Source organism: Rana temporaria, chromosome 6, assembly GCF_905171775.1.
Source record: "Rana temporaria chromosome 6, aRanTem1.1, whole genome shotgun sequence".
NCBI classification, from domain to species: domain Eukaryota; kingdom Metazoa; phylum Chordata; class Amphibia; order Anura; family Ranidae; genus Rana; species Rana temporaria.
The window spans coordinates 181,599,873-181,618,937 of NC_053494.1; the positions used below are offsets into that span (position 1 = coordinate 181,599,873).

The 19,065-nt window shown below is 41.3% G+C and overlaps 1 protein-coding gene across 12 annotated transcripts in view; it reads right to left on the reverse strand.

Annotated features, from left to right (window-relative positions):
• Window positions 1–362: 362 nt before the first annotated feature.
• Window positions 363–19,065, reverse strand: part of PKP4 (plakophilin 4) — a 372,718-nt gene continuing 354,015 nt past the window's right edge. For 11 of the 12 annotated variants that reach the window (XM_040357916.1, XM_040357915.1, XM_040357912.1 and 8 more), the window contains 5 exons: window positions 17,312–17,396; window positions 13,139–13,256; window positions 11,413–11,544; window positions 6,658–6,728; window positions 363–1,339 (listed from right to left, as the gene is read on the reverse strand). In XM_040357916.1, coding sequence (XP_040213850.1) covers window positions 1,091–1,339; window positions 6,658–6,728; window positions 11,413–11,544; window positions 13,139–13,256; window positions 17,312–17,396 — 655 coding nt within the window. In that variant the 3' untranslated portion in view covers window positions 363–1,090. The remainder of the gene's footprint in view (window positions 1,340–6,657; window positions 6,729–11,412; window positions 11,545–13,138; window positions 13,257–17,311; window positions 17,397–19,065) is intronic. The other variant, XM_040357909.1, reaches the window with a different exon arrangement.

A 19,065-nucleotide genomic window follows, 5' to 3' on the forward strand; every position in this document is an offset into this window, starting at 1 on the left:
CGTTTTTTGGACGGAAGAAAAATAGGGTTTTCTTACGTTAAAAAAAACGGAGCTTAATGGAGACAGATGTTAACGGACGTTAGCGGATGCTCATCCGCTAACGTACTGTATCCCATTGAAAAGCATTGCAGTCCGTAAACGGACGCAGGAAAAAACGGACGGACGGTCAGCACGTGTGAAAGGACCCTTAGACTCGAGTGCAGGTTAGAGAATTAAATAAAGTATCCGATTGGTTACTCTGGACAGCAGAGTGTATATTTTCCGCCTAGTTTTCAGGCCCAGAGGCCAGCATGGTTTGACAAGAATAAGGCAGCCATTCAATGACACAAACGTGACACACATGACAAGGAGCACACGTGAACTAATTTTCTGTGGATAGTGTGTCCACATTTATTTGATCTTCCAATGTGCATAGAAAATGGCAGTGAGACCGTTATGAAATCGGCAGGGAATGGAGAGGAATGTAGAATACGCTCTGTGATTCAGTGATGCTACGTTTAAAAATGTTAGCTCTTTAATATACTGATTTACATATCTCTGCTTTTCAGTGATTGCAAATGATACACGGCGTTACAAATGATGGCACCCGCAATCGGTAATGGCATGGCTATTTACATGGGTGATAGGGAAATTTACAAGACAGGATAGCATACAAGGTTGACATTTAGTAACAGGGAAACAAAGAAAGCATTCGCTTGATCCATAATTCTGTACAAACTAATTGTAACGAGACTTTATTCACATTAAAAAAAATATCAAGATTTTGATTTGACCATAGACATATTCCTCAAAAATCATTTTTGTCATCAATCTCATACCTTCACTCACATAGCTCGCACCATCACCAGACTATCGCTACAGGCAAAGAGCTACACCCTAAAGAGCAAAAAAAACAAAAAGAAAAAAAAAAACACCCTTTAATTTCTGCCCATCCATGATTATCCTTCTGCAAAAAAATAACCGTGTACCAAGTTCCTTCTTATGTAATTCACTTTCAGATTCCATCTTGTAAAAAACAGCATAAGGCCATTCAAAAAAAAAAATCAAGTCAAGCATTACTGGTAGAGTCCATTAGGGGGCACTCTTCATATCACACCCAAGAGTCCGGAGAACCTGGGTACTGTTCTGACCTGTATGAAGGCCGTCTAGTGGAGTAAAAATCCACATAGTTTGTGGTTGATTTTAGTCCATATTGCGCATTCTGATCAGCAGTGGATGTGAAGTGAACACGCTCGTCAAAGTAGGGGTCTTCATAGCTGTGGGGGGACTGGAGATACAATCTGTAGGAGTCATAGTTTTTTCTGTTGGAGTCTTCAGGGCTATAATACAGCTGCTGTGGCTGGGGGACAAAGACAGTAATAGGTTTAGAAATACACATCTATTATTGGGCAATTATAAACCAATAACACTCTATAATGTCAGGATTAAGGCCACATTAATGATTGTATAAGCTTGGTGAGCTGAATACGGTATTCCAACCTTATGTTAAAGAAACACCTCTGTTTTCACCCCCCCCCCCCATTTTATACATCTCATCAGAAAAAAAAAATGTTTACAGAGGAAAAGAAACCCCCCCGTATACATTTTTCCATTCATTCATTGTCTGCTGCTCCACTGTCCCAGGCCGCACCGCCATCTTTCCTTCCTTTGTCATCGCGATTCGGCTGTCTCTTCTGGGTTCGCTAGTAGGCCCCCAATGATGCACCACCAGGTCAGCCCTCCAGCCACTGTGTCCCTGTTCTTGCAGCCTCTTGAGATAGAGATAGATAGATAGCTAGATAGATAGATCTAGCCAGCTATCTATCTATCTAGCCAGCTATCTATCTATCTAGCCAGCTATCTATCTATCTAGCCAGCTATCTATCTATCTAGCCAGCTATCTATCTATCTATCTAGCCAGCTATCTATCTATCTATCTAGCCAGCTATCTATCTATCTATCTAGCCAGCTATCTATCTAACAGGAATATCCCAGGAGGCTGCACAAGAAGGGACACGTCATTCCTCCCTGGATGAAAATCGAGACGGAGGGTAGGGCCAGACTACAGATTGTAGTGAGAAATGTAAACAAATAAAAATATGTAAATAAAAAAATAACATTATTATTATTTTAATTATATAGTGCTTCTTCCAGCCAGCAGGTTGAGCCCCTGGTTATAGTCAATTCCCTCTTCAACCACATGCTCAAAAAACCTGTCTACAGAGATCAGTAGATAAGATAACAAAATTTACACAGCAATTAATTACTCATGGTATTGATTCCTCCTATATCTGAATGCTTAGTCCCAGGTTTCAAATAGACAGTCTGCCTGGGTACAGCTGTACCATCTCTTTAGCTAACCCATGGGCCATCCTCAAGTGTCCAATTAGGTTTGCATATCACGCTGTGGGAAGCTGGAAGCAGCTGAGGATTTCAGAAAGTGTGACTTAAGTTGAGGTGCACAGAAGAGGCTCTGGACAACTTGGTTTAGTAGTGGCCGTTCAAACCCAGAGCATTCACAGTGCACTTGGCTAGAGAAGGAGACCACACATGAACCAAGTTTGAATGGCCCAAAGCTGCTTGCTGCTTGGGAGTGCACTATTGTGAAATTCAACCCATCCTGCAAATGGCAGAATGGAAAACGAGTTAGGGGCCAGCACTCATTTTTTGGAGAGGATACAAAACCTGCAATGGGAGCACCTTTACAATTTTCAACATGAGGAGCTTTGGCATGAACTGTTCTTTAGATAAAGAAATGCTATGGGGGTTTTTCTGAAACACTTCCTAAAATGTTAATGATTTTAATGATTGTAAAAGCTTGGTGAGCTGAATACAGTGTTCCAGCCTTATGTTAAAGAGACACCTTTAATCGTCCATCTCCTTCTCTATTAGCTTTTAGAGCAGGGGTCCTCAAACTACGGCCCTCCAGATGTTGTAGAACTACACATCCCATGAGGCATTGTAACACATTGACATTCACAGACATGACTAGGCATGATGGGAATTGTAGTTCCTGAACAACTGGAGGGCCGTAGTTTGAAGACCCATGTTTTAGAGGATCCCTGAAAACCCTCCTCTTCAGAGAAGCCTATCCTACCCACACCCAACTACTACTACCCTTTGTTCCACTTGACCCTCCCTTCTAGATTGTAAGCTCCAACGAGCAGGGCCCTCTGATCCCTCTTGTATTGTATTGAATTGTATTGTGACTGTACTGTCTTCCCTGATGTTGTAAAGCGTTGTGAAAACTGTTGGCGCTATATAAATCCTGTATAATAATAATTTTAATTTACACTTTAAGTCACGGTCTCAGAACAAGAATGTAGCAAGTACAGTTCAAACTCCTTTTCTGCATACTCTTTCTCAGAAATGATTGAAGCCATTGGATCGGGAAGACAGCTAGGCAACTAAAATTGTTATCAGCACTCTGTGGTGTCAGATTTCCTGGGCTTCTTTAGGTTTATCAGTTCCAGAGATACCACAGGTTCACTTGAAATACAGTTCTTACACCCAATATAAACCCTGTTGCAAAAAAAAAAGTCCCAACACAATACTTAAATAGCTATACACCTTGGATATGCAGAGCAGGAGTTCAGACTTTACTTGCTGCATTTTTGTTCTAAGACCGTACTAAAACTGGAAACAAGCAGGTAACTAGCAGACATGTTTCATCTCATCGATCGATAAAAAAAGCAGATATGGTGATTAAAGTTGGCCATGGTCTGTGATCAGTTTAAGTTAAAGAGATTGAACAAGTGATACACCATCAATTAAAATATTGTATGTAGAAGACTCTGTATAGGTTGAAAAGAAGAATAATCAAATTGATCACTTATTCAATCTATATTAGAATCAGATCCTTGACATACATATAGAGATTCGTGTGATCTGATGTAATCAACAAAATCCTGCCACGGCTGATCAGCCTTCCAGGCTAAAATCAAACTAGGTGTAATCCAGTTGAGCACACCCCTCCTCCCCCCTCCCTGTATTTGAATATCCTTTTTCTTTTGAGCATTTTGTACCTTTTTTTGTTTTTCTATCGGGGCTTCAGTCCTACACTGCCGCGGTAAGGTATGTCATCTGCAGATTTGCATCAATCCCTCCCGCTGCCTTCTGGGACCTGTGTGTGTCCCAGAAGACAATAGGGCCATTCAGAAAAGGACAGCGTGACTCACGCAACAGCAGTAGGAAACCGGCAGCCTAAATCTTTTAGTTGCAATGCCGGCACCTGCACCAGAGCCAATGGATAAACCAGCTTCGGCCAGCCGACATCGCGTGATCCCTGGACAGACAAGTGTCCTTATATTAAAAGTCAGCAGCTACAGTACTTGTAGCTGCTGACTTTAACATTTTATTTAAGAAGCTGGAACTCAGCTTTTTAATTAATCAAAAGCTTGCTAAAAAGATTGAATAGAGACTGCGGTTTATGATTCTTATTCTATTCGATTTGTTTAGTGGCATCAAAATGATCAATTCAATTATCACAGTAATAGGTGTGTGACCATCTAACATTCTGCTGAAAGAGATAAATAACTTCACATCATTTTCTTGGTTGAGTTAGCAGGGAGTCTTCTATTTCAGAAGAGGCAAATAGGGTCAAATATTTTTCAGATGTGGGGGATATCAGTGATTTTTCTGTGTTGAATAGTTCAGCACTGACCTTAGATCCGCAAAGCATACATAAACACTGCAGCTTGCCAGAGTTTTACAAAGTCACCACTAGATGGCACCAAGACTACCCCAGATTTTTGGATTTAGAACTGCAGATATATTTTATATGGGGAATTCAAATAAATGTTTGATGAGCCATTCTTACTGCTTGTGTACTGAAATCTATAAGAATATTGATTCAGCATTCGCAGGGAAGGTTCCCAGGGTAAACACCAGCCTTGCCTTGTAAGTGCTTATCTTGGAGCAGCAGACTTTGTACCGAGGTCTGTTTAAACACCTATGGTGATGGTTGAGGCTTTGGAGAGAGAAGTCTCATTAACAGTTACGTTATGACTGGAGACAGTGCAGGGTTATATCACTGCTGCTGCACAAGAGAGACTGATCTCTGATAAACAGTTCAGAGACTGATTGCTACATACACATCTGCAGCCGATCAGAAAGAATTAGCTGATAAATCTATTCTATTCTGCATATTATTACTCCTAATCCTATAGAGACTGGGATTTACTGATCTGGAAATGCTGCAGGAGCTTCAGTTAAGACTATTTAAACAAACAGTACTTTATTGACTTTTTAATCATTAAACAACATTGAGAGTATAATGCAACAGCATTAATCAAAGAGGTTACTCTAGGGAAAGAACAAAGTAAAGTATTTCTGAAAGTTTTCCTTAACTGTTTGTTTACACTAATCAGCTGACGACCTTGCAGAATGAGAACATAAAAATCCCGTTCCTTAGGAAAAATCCCTTCTGCATTTAATAAGACAGCATAGAATTGCTGTTGCCTTTGTCTGAAATACATGGACTGCATTCCCTGTGGACGATGTTATTCTGTATCCGCCATGTTTTATTTAGCTCCCACTGTAGAGACAGATAATTTCCTGGTTTTAGGCTTCCCTGAAATTCTCTCATCCCTCAAGAAACCGGTCATAAAATAAATAAAGTAGTCCTACTTCTGAAAACAATAGCCATTGTGATGATCACAAACTCAGAACAAGTGTATTGCATGTAAAGCTAAAAATCCTGATTCTCCACGTTTTACCCCAGGACAGGGACGCAGAAAGTGCCGAGATCAGGGATTAACGTGACAGCCAGGATTTTAGGCAGATAGCAGTTACCATCCACATTTTCCAATGCAGAGGTAATTGCGCAGGGCAACCGTTATTAGGGATTGCCTACACCCCTTGACCGGTAGAGCAGGAAGTCTGGGCTATCTACCGTAATTTCCCATCGACATTCACTGGGCACTACAATGCTATTTCCATGAAAGACAACACAAATACTAATAATATGTTTACATATTCTGCTTAATATACTAAATGATGGAGCAATATTGTGTAACAATATCTGCCAAATCTGCTCTGCTTTGAATTGTGTGTGGAAAGGGGGTGAGGTAACCAGGCCACCTATATGGCCCCAGGACAAGATAACCATAGCATTTACATACCACCGATATGAAATCAGAGAGTCTGAAAGTTTTAAATGCTCTGGTACTGTGCTGGCAGATCTCATTAGTTGGTGCGAACCGAATGGGGGGGTGTTCAGCTCATCCCTACTAACCACCTGATCAGTGACTATATCTGATAGGATACAGTCACTGTTCGGCTGAGAATTTTCAAGCCAGCCCATCTGAAATAGACTATTGTCGAGCATGTTGTACTTACGTGACCACCAATGGCTCAAATTTTGCTGATTCCGCAGGAAAATGGGTAGCTTAAAAATTATAATGTTACCTGTGTGGCAGTCATGCTGACCCTCAAACCCAGAATGATGTAGAACAAATTCAGCATTAACTCAAGACTCAACCTACAAGCTTGTTCCAGTTTTGTGATCTATAAAATGCTGAGGGCAAAGTATGCATATAAGGGACAACAAGCATTTTCAGAAAGATCTCAGAAGTAGGAGTATGGATTTGCCCCATGACCACGACAGATTTCCTTGAACTATGCAATATCAGACATTTTTTCCCTTTGAAGATTAAGACAAAAAGTAAGGTCTCTCACCTGCCGCCTGTTCTGCTCCCGTGCTGGTGAAGAATAGGAACTGATTAACATAGGAGACTGCTTGCTGGACCCTGGAAAAAATAAAAAATGTTTACTCTCCTGGGCTACAGCTCTGCAATGCTGTGCAATTATTCTACAAGTCCATTCATACACATGAAAATGCAGGTTGGCTTATATCAGCAATAAAGAATTCTGCCTGGCACATCAGGAACAAACAGGAATGTGTACAATTTAACTGTCACCAAACACAAGAGATTCTTAAATGGATGTTAGTTCACAGTGACTGAGCACTGCTCTCCCAGACAAAAGTGCTGGGGGATGTCTGGGATTCCAGAGAGAGATCGCTGAACACATGTATTATACATCTGGTAATGTCACAACTGATACCTGTAAGCACAGCCAGGTGGAGAAGACATCTTTCATCTACACTCTGTAAACATGCTTCCTACAGGGGACGTTGAGGGGCAAATATCTGCTCTTCTCACATTCTGTATTTTGTGGGTTGTATTTGGGTAACAGACGAGAGCTTTCAATTATAAACGCTTTATTGTTCTTTTACCCAATTATATGATTACACTGAACTATATGTAAACATTATACAATTCCAAAACAGAATTAGAGGCACCCACGGGTCTGGCAGAGGAAAAGGATCAAGAAAGCAGAATTTTTATTATTGACATTTCTTTCTCAAGACAGACTGAGCTTCATCGAAACAGACAATAAAAATGCTGTTGCTTTGATCCATTTCCTCTGCAAGACCCGTGAGTGCCTCTATACCAGTTTTGTATGCATCTCATTGTGGGTGAGCACCTGACATTTAGCGCAGAGTTCAGTGGCTACCCTAAAAGTGGAGGTTCACCTTAAAAACACATTTTTAACATTAGAACCATGGACACAGTGAGGCATGCACATGGACACAGTGAGGCATGCACATGGACACAGTGAGGCATGCACAGGGACACAGTGAGGCATGCACAGGGACACAGTGAGGCATGCACAGGGACACAGTGAGGCATGCACAGGGACACAGTGAGGCATGCACAGGGACACAGTGAGGCATGCACAGGGACACAGTGAGGCATGCACAGGGACACAGTGAGGCATGCACAGGGACACAGTGAGGCATGCACAGGGACACAGTGAGGCATGCACATGGACACAGTGAGGCATGCACATGGACACAGTGAGGCATGCACATGGACACCCTAGACTTATACTCGAGTCAATACGTTTTCCCAGTTTTGGGTGGTAAAATTAGGTGCCTCGGTTTATATTCGGGTCGGCTTATACTCGAGTATGTACGGTATTTGAAAATTGCCAAGTCCTGATGTATTGACGGCCTGTCTCATTTCTTGAGGTCATAAAATGCCAGGACAGTACAAATACCCCCCAAATGACCCATTTTGGAAAAGTAGACCGTCTGAGGGATCTAGTAAAAGGCATGGTGAGTTTTTTTTTTAATTTTTTGCCACAAGGCTGTCACCTTTAAAAGAAGCATGTTAGAGTAGTCATAGAAAAGTGTTTGAGGGGACCACGTAGGCAGTCAGTGTTCCTCAGGTGACTGTGGGTGACAGGCAAGCAGGCAGTGATCCTAAGGTGACAGTGTGTGGGATAGGCAAGTAGTGTTCCTGGGGTGACAGTGTGTGGGATAGGCAAGCAGTGTTCCTAAGGTGACAGTGTGTTGCAATCAGGCAGTGTTCCTGAGGTGACAGTGTGTGGGATAGACAGGCAGTGTTCCTGAAGTGACAGTGTGTGTGACAGGCAGGCAAGTGTTACTGAGGTGACAGTGTGTGTGACAGGCAGGCAGTGTTCCTGAAGTGACAGTGTGTGGGATAGGCAGGCAGTGTTCCTGAAGTGACAGTGTGTGTGACAGGCAGGCAGTGTTCCTGAAGTGACAGTGTGTGTGACAGGCAGGCAAGTGTTACTGAGGTGACAGTGTGTGTGACAGGCAGGCAGTGTTCCTGAAGTGACAGTGTGTGGGATAGGCAGGCAGTGTTCCTGAAATGACAGTGTGTAGGATAGGCAGGCAGTGTGTTGCAAGCAGGCATCGGTCCCGAAGGACCAGTGTGTTTGTGGCAAGCAGGTAGTATTCCAAAGATGACACCGAGTGATAGGTAGGGCAGTGTTCTTGAGGTGACGGTAAGGGTTGCCAACTCATCCCTTTAAAACAGAACACATATTAATTACACAGGTTCTGAGGCTAATTTAATGCAAATAAGGCACCAAGTGAATTTAATTACCTCCTTAATCAGCCACAGAACCTGTGTAATTAATATGTGTTCTGTTTTAAAGGGATGAGTTGGCAACCCAAGTGACGGTATTCCTGAGACGGCAGTGTGTGTAATAAGCTGTCCATACTCCTTCAGCAATATTGCAAGCAGGCAGTGTTCCCGAGATGACAGTGTGCAACAGGCAGGCAGTGCTCCTGAGGAGATTGATGGTCACAATTCCTAGGTAGACATTGTACCTAATGCTATGGGGTGTCTCAGAGAAAAATCCTGCACTTCTAGTGTAAAAAGGCTACATAACCAAGTGTTTCAGTGACATTATTAGTGGCAAACGAAACAAAATGCTACATAAAAAAAATCTGCTTACATTATTAACCTAATCGCTGCCATGAATTGGTTGCTTGATGAAAATGAGTATTTTTGCCCTGCAAAGTCACAGGTTGAATCTGATTATATACTCCGAATAACAATATAGGTGCGGTTACAAATCAGTTCTCTTCTGAAACTTAATGGCACAGACACCCCTGCTCCTCCCAGGGGGGCGTTCTTCCTAATGAACTCTTACAGACTAAGCTTTGGTGGGAAGGATGGAAAAACCGAGACGTCGCAGACAGCTGCTGTACTCCGGTATAATCTGACAACTGTCACAATTCATTACTTATGAGAGGCGTAATAAATTGCTTTCAATTCATGCCGTATTCCCACAGTGTTTACAATAAAGGGGTATCAGGATACTCATTAAACTGGATGCCTTTGAATCTCATGTCATTACATAAAAGGCCCGGCTTTCTCTGTGGAAAGAAACTAGAATGTAAGCTCTTAAAGCTCAACTCAGTCAAACATTCAAAATGTGAAGACCTCTGTCAGGTTTTTGTAATAGGCTGCAGCAGTAAATCCTCACAGAGCTTCTAAAACGTCCCCGCTCAAGCTTCATGTTAAAGCATATGAACTGGACAGACACTTTAAAGTGCTGTATACCGCTGGCTTCCCCCCCCCCCTGCAAGGTAAAGTCATAATGTGCTAGTATGCATCACATACTAGCACATTATGTGAAACTTGCCCTAAAAGAAAGCTGTTCCAGCACAGGTGGCCGTTCCTTCAGAGCACATGCGCCAGTGATGTCACTAGCTGCATGTAATGTAAATATATCCTAACCTATAGGTAAGTCAGGTAAGGAGGTTTACTTCCTCTAAGTCCCGGTACACACAAGTCCGGCGAAACGAAATTCCGACAACAATTGTCCGATGAAGCATACAGACGGTCGGATTATCCGACAAAACACGTCCATCGGACAGTTGTTGTCAGACTATCCGATCGTGTGTACGGGCCTTGAGACACCAATTTGGTGGCATTTTTATTCTGAAATCAGAAAGAATGAAGCCAGATAATGCCTGGCAGCATACATTTCCAGAGGTATGTCAGTAACAGCAGTGTCCCATGTCTAAGCCTTAAAATGCAGATATCCTAGTGATCTAGATCAGTGTTTCTCAACTCCAGTCCTTAAGACACCCCAACGGGTCATGTTTTCAGGCTTTCCATTATTTTGCACAGGTGATTTGATCATGTCACTGCCTTAGTAATTACCACAGCCATTTCAACTGAGGGAAATCTCGAAAACATCACCTGTTGGGGCGCCTTGAGGACTAGAATTGAGAAACACTGATCAAGATCACAAATTGAACCAAGACCTATTTCACACACTGTTGAAATTTTAACATATCCTTTGATAATTTAAGTCCCACATAAAAGCCACTCATTCAAGTCATTCAAGTCCTTCTTTTAGGACCCTTTCACACTTGTACGACATGAAAGCCACGCGACTTGAAGCAATGCCTGTGTAATCTTGAGGTCTATGGCCCTCAAGTCACATCGAAGTCGGACGAAAGTAGTGCAGGGACTACTGAGGTTTCACAGCTATGAACGGTACTCATTGGAAATCATGGGGGTACAGGTCATGTGACTCTGCAGTGACAAGTCGCACAAGTGTCAAAGGGGCCTTGGCAGCTCACCCTGCCTCCCTCTCCCAGCAGTGACTTAGCAGCTCAGCTACCTCTCTTAACAGCCTGTCAATCTCTAATAAACACAGAGTACAGAAGAAAGAGCTAAGATTCTGACTCACTGCTTGCAGTGGAAAGCAGGGAAGCAATGCTGCTGAGAGAACAACATGAAGCACACTGTAATCTTTGAGAATGCATTGCTCCACAGTGCCTGCCATTAGGTTGACCGAGTTGTCCTGGACAGTATTCCTCAAATTGCCTCGCTTAACTCTACTACAGAGAATAAAATCTCTCTCTCTATATGTATATTTTTAGCACACAGCAATGATTATAAAATTAGTGAGTTTTTTTTTACCAAAAAGGTAGAAAAAGCAGTATGGTGCTCCAATTAGAAAGCAGTTTCAGTTAATCCTATGATGATTTCTTAATAGTTGCAACAGCAATCCTATGAGGACTTCTGATTAGTTTCTACAGAAGTACTTACAGTCCACACGATCAGATTTGTGTGAGGACAGCATGGGTTCCCTTACCACTGTAAATGTCCTTGTGAACGAGGGACTCTCCTTGGCTGTTGTAGTATTGCATAGAGGGCTGTGTTCTCTCATAGCCGGAGTGTGGCTCCCGGATGCCTAGCAGTGCTGGTGAGGATGATGTGCTGCCCACTGTACCGTGACAAAAAGAAGCATTATTAATATTGGATTTATTATCACAGCTTATCAAGCACAATGAATAGACTGTCTCAGATTCGTCTAAGAAGTAATCATGCACATATCTTGTATATTACAGAGGCAGCAGTATGAGGAGGGAGGAAGGCGGGACATTTGTGGTCTGTATATACATGGAAAGCTTAAGTGTACAGAATAGAATGATCACTGGATTCATAACCTAACTTTAGCATGACAGTAACAAAACCTGTCAGCCCTGTAACTTATTAGTCAGAGAATCTCCCGTGTCCCACTCTGAAACTAGTTCCACTTTTTTACGCCGGCCTAACAACAGCTCAATCCCCGATACAGTAGGAGCAGAGCTCCCCATTTTTGGACACTGTGGTACTTTCATTGGTCTGAAAAATAGCAGTTGCTGAACTAAATCCTAAGGTTAGGCCCACAGTAAGCCAAGTGAAACTAGTTTCAGAGGGACAAAAACAAAGAAGGGGAAGGCGTAAACCCACAGTGCATTACACGAGTGAAGACGGAATTGATATAAGAAGCAACCAATAAAAAACACAATCACAAAGGTGCATAAGTATACAGCAAGGACATGGAAGGATAACATGAGGTAGAACATCCAAATGTTTCTGCGTCCTCACATATCATGCTAACGTGTTCCGGATGCACACCCCCTTTCATCAGAGCTGTGCACAATCTCATTTTTTTACCATAAATTGGGTAAAATATGTGCATTAAAATTAATACATTTTATTTTTTTAAAAGTCACTGCTTTCAGAATATATATCATATTTGTTGGGGTTTTAAGTGACCTTCAGGCCTAAAATTATAATTTTTTGTTTTAAACATGTGCGGAAAAAACAATCACCAAAGTGGCTCTTTCAGTGAATATATTCACCTGGAAGTAAGGTAGATTTTGATTGTCCAGGAACAGGATGGGGGTATGCTCCTGGTACTCCTAATTAAATAAGTGGATTAGCTACAAAACATCTTCAGCATTACAGAACAAGTCCAGTTGAATGTGACTACTGGATAAATGAAAACCTTCACAGACATTTTGGAAAGAAAGTATATTTCATATACTGTGAATGAGTGCCTTTATAAATCTATGTCAAAACCTAAAATTGGGACAGTCATTTGATCAGAAATGTATACATACAGATTTAAAAACAAGCAAAATAAACACATTAGAGAAAGCAAATTAGATGACCTGAGTGTTCCGATTCTGAAATTTTTTGTACTAAATGAAAGCGGTTACATCGTGCAGAACACACACACAACAGTCTGGGGAAGCGTTCAGGTAAAGCCGTGCCCTAGGCACACAGTGATTATTTTAGTAATACATCTTAGCATGCAAAGCTTAGTTTGCTGTCAAACTGTCTCCATGTCTGCAAAATCACATTAATGGAAAAGAAAGAGTCTGAAGCTGCAGGGACCAGAATCAGACAGTCTTGTCAAAGTCGGCACATGTTAAAAGTGCAGCAGCTACTCCATGACAGATGCATGGTCCCTTTGCGCTGTGCAGGATATGCTTGTGCCTTTTGGCTATGTGGAGCCATTGCCTTGTATCATATGATTCGTTCCTCACCTGACTGGATTATGGGTGACATCTGCTGATTAGTGGTCGATAAAGACGGGTGGGATTTAAATCGGTCGCGCTCCAACGTGGAGACCGGAGTGATAAAATGAGACTGATTCCAGCCATCCTGCAAAGAAAAACTCATTAAACCACCACAATTAAATTATATACATTATGTGGCAGAGCTCTGAAGAACATTCACAACTGTGTATATAAAGTCCCCACAGCTGTACAGAAATTGAGATGTTTGACATTTTCGCAACTTTTATGTGCCATCTATTACTGTATGTCTGCTGCAAATATAGGAAAATGAAGGCCTCAAGGAAAAAGGTAGATTTTTTTTGATAGATCTACTAGACAGGAAGTCAGTGTGCAAATGTGACCATACATTATTACAATCTGGTTGTACAATCTAATTTAGAATTATTAACCTGGCGATGGTGAAAAGACATGCCTGACTGGGAGTAAAGCAAATAGACTGTTTAGGCAGGCTACCTCCAGTGCTGATGTACACCATTTAAAATGGACAAGTAACCCTTTCATGAGTATTAGAATTTCAGGTCTATGACTGAAATAACCCCAGTTAGAAGGATTTAAAATTATAAACATAAAAAAATTATAAAATTATATATTTTTTTAATAAATTATAAAATAATTAAATTATATACATAAATCTTTACAAGCAGTAAATTAACTTTGAAAGAAACACTAAGATCTGTAGCAGCAATGTGGAGTAATTCATCCTTCAAGATCACAACAGTGACTCTAAAGTGACGTTTCAGTCAATTTCTAAACAATTTATACCACGTGGCGGTTACATTAGTAAGCTGGCAGTCTGCTGAGAGAAATCCAGCTGGGACATCTGTGCCTCGGTTGTAAATTTTCAGGATGGATTTCTTTACAGCTCCTGCAGCTACAGATGTCAGTGAGCGTGTGTTATAAAGGTCATTTATGTTTTGTTGAAGTACAACTAAAGGAAAAACTTTAGATTGAGGGAGGGTAGGTTTTTTGTCATCTGTGTCCTTTTGGGGAGAATTGCATTAACTTTGTCCCACAGCCAAAACAGGAAGTGTGAGGAAATCCCTCCAAAGTGAGGGGATCCCTGGCTGTCACCAGAATTGAATTATTGTCATCATTGGAAGATTTCCCCTGGAAGATTTCCCCTTTATTCTGGTCTTGCTGACAACCCAAAGCTTAGAATTTTCTTTTGCCGCATACACACCATCACTTTATGTGATGGAAAAAAACGACACTTTCTGTGAAGTAAAAAATGACGTTTTTGAAACTTCAATTTTCAAAGACGAAGTTGCCTACACACCATCGTTTTCTCACAATGTTCTTGCAAAGTGAGGTTACGTTCCACCACGTTTTACCATTGAAGCTCGCTTCATAAGTAGCTTCTGGGCATGCGTGGATGAAAAAACGTCTTAGAAAACGACGTTTTTTGCTACACATGGTCAATTTCTGTGAAGTAAAAAGTGCACTTTTGAAAAACGACACATAAAATTGAAGCATGCTTCAATTTTTTTTGGTCGTTTTTTACAAGACATAAAACGACGTTTTCCCCCACACACAGTCAATTAAAGTGACGTTTTTAAAAACGTCATTTTTTTTCATCACATAAAGTGATGGTGTGTACGCGGCATTTCACTCTGTAATGGTAAAACAGGACAAATAGGAGAAAGTGATTCAACTAAATGGGGGCACCGACAGCAAGAAAAAACCCGACAGGTGTTCCAATTCCTCTCCGCTCTATCCAAAATAAAATGTTTTGCCTTTACTTACACTTTTAGATTGTGTGAATATTTGAATGTAAATAACCTAGCTATAGGTTCAATTTAAAGTATTTTTTCTTTTTCAGAATTTAAATTTGCAAGGATTGAACGATGTGGCCCTCCTTTCTTCTCCTTCACAGTTTGAAGCTTGGAGAGGCTAAATTGAACAGCACAGTACTGTGTTGCTTTTATTTATGTGATCCAAGTCAAATTAATGCAGTTAAGACTGAACAGTTGCATAACGTAGTCTGGTCCCTGCAAAGAATACTGTGCACAATCTTTACAGTCCACTCTCCCAGTAATAATTTGGGTGCACAAGCGCTTTAACCTGTCTAATTTAGGTAGCACAGATCTGTGTTCTGGTACAGGAATACACTACAATTTGTCCAAGGGTCACTGGGCATAATGGTTTATGTTTTATTTATTTCTCTTGCTGTTGCACATCTTATGTCATTAACAGCTTTCTGGTTTAGAAGTGCAATTAGATGCTCTTGGTGATCTGATTCAACAAAGCCTGACTTCACTAACATTGTGGCCTGTTGAAGACCATAATGTGTTGGAATTTTCATAAGCAAAAACTATGAACAGTATGTAAACATATAGGAAAATTTGTATACATATATATATATACACACATACATATATATATATATACACATACATACACACACACACACACACACACACACACACACACACATATATATATATACATATATATATATATATATATATATATATATATATATATATATATATATATATATATAGTGCATCTGAAAAGTATTCACAGCTCTTCACTTTTTCCACATTTTATTATGTTACAGCCTTATTCCAAAATGGATTATATGGATTACTTTCCTCAAAATTCCACAAACAATACCCCATAATGACAACGTGAAAGAAGTTTTTTTGAAATCTTTGCAAATTTATTAAAAAAATAAAAATTCACATGTACATAAGTACTCACTTCCTTTGTCAGGACACTCAAAATTGAGCTCACGTGCATCCTATTTCCACTGATCATCCTTGAGATGTTTTTACAACTTGACTGGAGTCCACCTGTGGTAAATTCAGTTGATTGGCCATGATTTGGAAAGGCACACACCTGTCTATATAAGGGCCCACAGTTAACAGTGCATGTCAGAGCACAAACCATGCCATGAAGTCCAAGGCATTGTACGTAGACCTCTGAGACAGGATTGTATTGAGTCACAGATCTGGGGAAGGGTACAGAGAAATTTCTGCAGCATTGAAGGTCCCGCTGAGCATAGTGGCCTCCATCAACCATAAATAGAAGAAGTTTGGAACCACCAGGACTCTTCCTAGAGTGGGCTGCCCGGTCAAACCGAGCGATCGGGGGAAAAGGAGCTTTGGTCAGGGAGGTGATCAAGAACCTGATGGTGGCTTTGACAGAGCTCCAGCGTTTATGTGGAGAGAGGAGAACCTTCCAGAAGAAAAATCATCTCTGCAGCACTCCACTAATCAGACCTGTATGGTAGGAGTGGCCAAATAGAAGCCACTCATCAGTACACATTTGAAAAAAGGCACCTAAAGGATTTTCAGACCATGAGAAACAAAATTCTCTGGTCTGATGAAACAAAGTTTGAACTCTTTGGCCTGAATGTAGTGGCTACAGGACAACTCTATGAATGTCATAGATTGTCCCAGCCAGAGCCCAGACTTAAACCCGATTGAACATCTCTGGAGAGATCTAAACATAGCTGTGCACCAACGTTCCCCATCCAACCTGATGGAGCGTGAGAGGTCCTGCAAAGAAAAATTACAGAAACTGCCCAAAATCAGATGTGCCGGATTGTGAAAGACTTGAGGCTGTAATTGGTGCCAAAGGTGCTTCAACAAATTACTGAGCAAAGGCTTTGAATACTTACGTACATGTAATTTTAATTTTAATAAATCTTCAAAGATTTCAAACAAAATTCTTTCAAGTTGTCATTATGAGGTATCGTTTGTGTAATTTTAAGCAAAATAATTAATTTAATCAATTTTGGAATAAGGCTGTAACATAACAAAATATGGAAAAAGTGAAGCACTGTGAATACTTTCCAGATGCACTGTATAACCTATATTGATCTGGTGAAGGGAGCAGCAATAATGTGCAGCAAGCAGCATTTCGGAGCTAAGGGACCAGCACCTGCTGACCACATAGTTTAATGTCATCTTATGTCCTTCTCCATTACCATGATGAGGTGTTGCAATTGTTGGAATCTCACGTGCAACAATATTGTCATATAAACCGAGAAAAAAAAATCATTCACATTATATAATGATATTTCTCGGTGTGTAGCCAACTGAAACCCATCTGGCAACACAACATGAACTCCGGTACACACGGAAGTGTAATAACACAAATGAAGAATGGGAATTTATTTTATGACAGAAGTACCTTTTTATAAATGCTGCGGAGGTCCCGATACTGCCACAATGTATTTAACACCTGGGCTGCTGCTTTCACCACTTTCAAAGAAGATCTGTAAGAAAAACAGACATCAAAAGATTATTCAAAAGCCCATAACAGTAAATATAGGGCTTCATTTATCACAGCGTGTAGAAAACACAGCCAACAATGCCATTCAAATGTTTAAATGTCAGATGGAGGCCTGAAACTGATCAAAATAGTACAGATATCTGCTAAAACTCCATTAAACTTCAAGGGGAAGGTTAAATGAGGGGACTGGAAAAGGAAGCAAGACACAAACCATGTGCCTGAAATGTACACCAAGGTTGCAGACATAAAATTAGTAACTATAGCACAATTTCTCAAACTTTTCAACACAAATGAACCCTTGAAATATCTTTCCAGTCTCCGGGAACACTTGCTAAAAATTACTAAATCTACAACTTATGATACATTAGTGCGATAGTCAGTGGGAAGAATGCTCCTCACACTTATGGATATTGGGAAGAATTACCCCCCCCCCCTACCCTATAGATAGCTAAAAAAATTAAAATAAAACAGCGTCAGTGAGAACCTGAAAGGCAGAAATTGCCGATTGCTCAAGGATCCCCTAGCAACCTCTGGAGAAACCCTGGTTGAGAATCCCTGCACTACAGGCTCAGGGAAAATGAGTAATCTCAACACAGTTGGTACAGCATGCAAGACACTAAAGAGTGTAATCAGATTCATCATCATTGCATTCATTCAGAATTAAACCAGTGTGCATTTTTAGTGCCAATTTGATCGAGACTATAACCGCACCTCTATGATTTTTAAAGAAAGGTCAGCAATAGAAATATTTTTTTTTATTTCTCATGACAGAGTCTACCAAACAAAACAATGAGATAAAGGACTCACTGTAGTATTTCCTGTAGATAGCACGGGTCTCCATACTTTCTAAACAAAGGGTCTGTGTACTGTCCTTTAGCTTATAAGATGACAATCGCTGCCCTAAAATGTAAAGTGGACCTCAAATGTGGCTAATGACATCACCAAAGGGCCACATATAATGTTCAATATTTGTAATGTTGGAGAGGACAGTCAGAAACTGCAGACCTAATAAAGGAAAGGTTGGTCAGAGTGTGGACATGCTACATTTTTGGTTGGGGATATGCTAAAGAAGACAATATGAAGCTGGGAACATGTTACATTAAGTCTAGTAGAGATCAATGTTATTCCCTTAATCAATGTTCCCACTACAGACTTTAGGGGGGCCGACTCCCTGGTCAGTGGGGGTAATAAAATGACAAAGCATCTGCCGTCAGTAGGGGAGGAATGGTGCCCCATTCCTTGGTGTCCGCAGGGGAGGAATGGTGCCCCATTCCTTGGTGTCCGCAGGGGAGGAATGGTGCCCCATTCCTTGGTGTCCGCAGGGGAGGAATGGTGCCCCATTCCTTGGTGTCCGCAGGGGAGGAATGGTGCCCCATTCCTTGGTGTCCGCAGGGGAGGAATGGTGCCCCATTCCTTGGTGTCCGCAGGGGAGGAATGGTGCCCCATTCCTTGGTGTCCGAAGGGGAGGAATGGTGCCCCATTCCTTGGTGTCCGAAGGGGAGGAATGGTGCCCCATTCCTTGGTGTCCGCAGGGGAGGAATGGTGCCCCATTCCTTGGTGTCCGCAGGGGAGGAATGGTGCCCCATTCCTTGGTGTCCGCAGGGGAGGAATGGTGCCCCATTCCTCGGTGTCCGCAGGGGAGGAATGGTGCC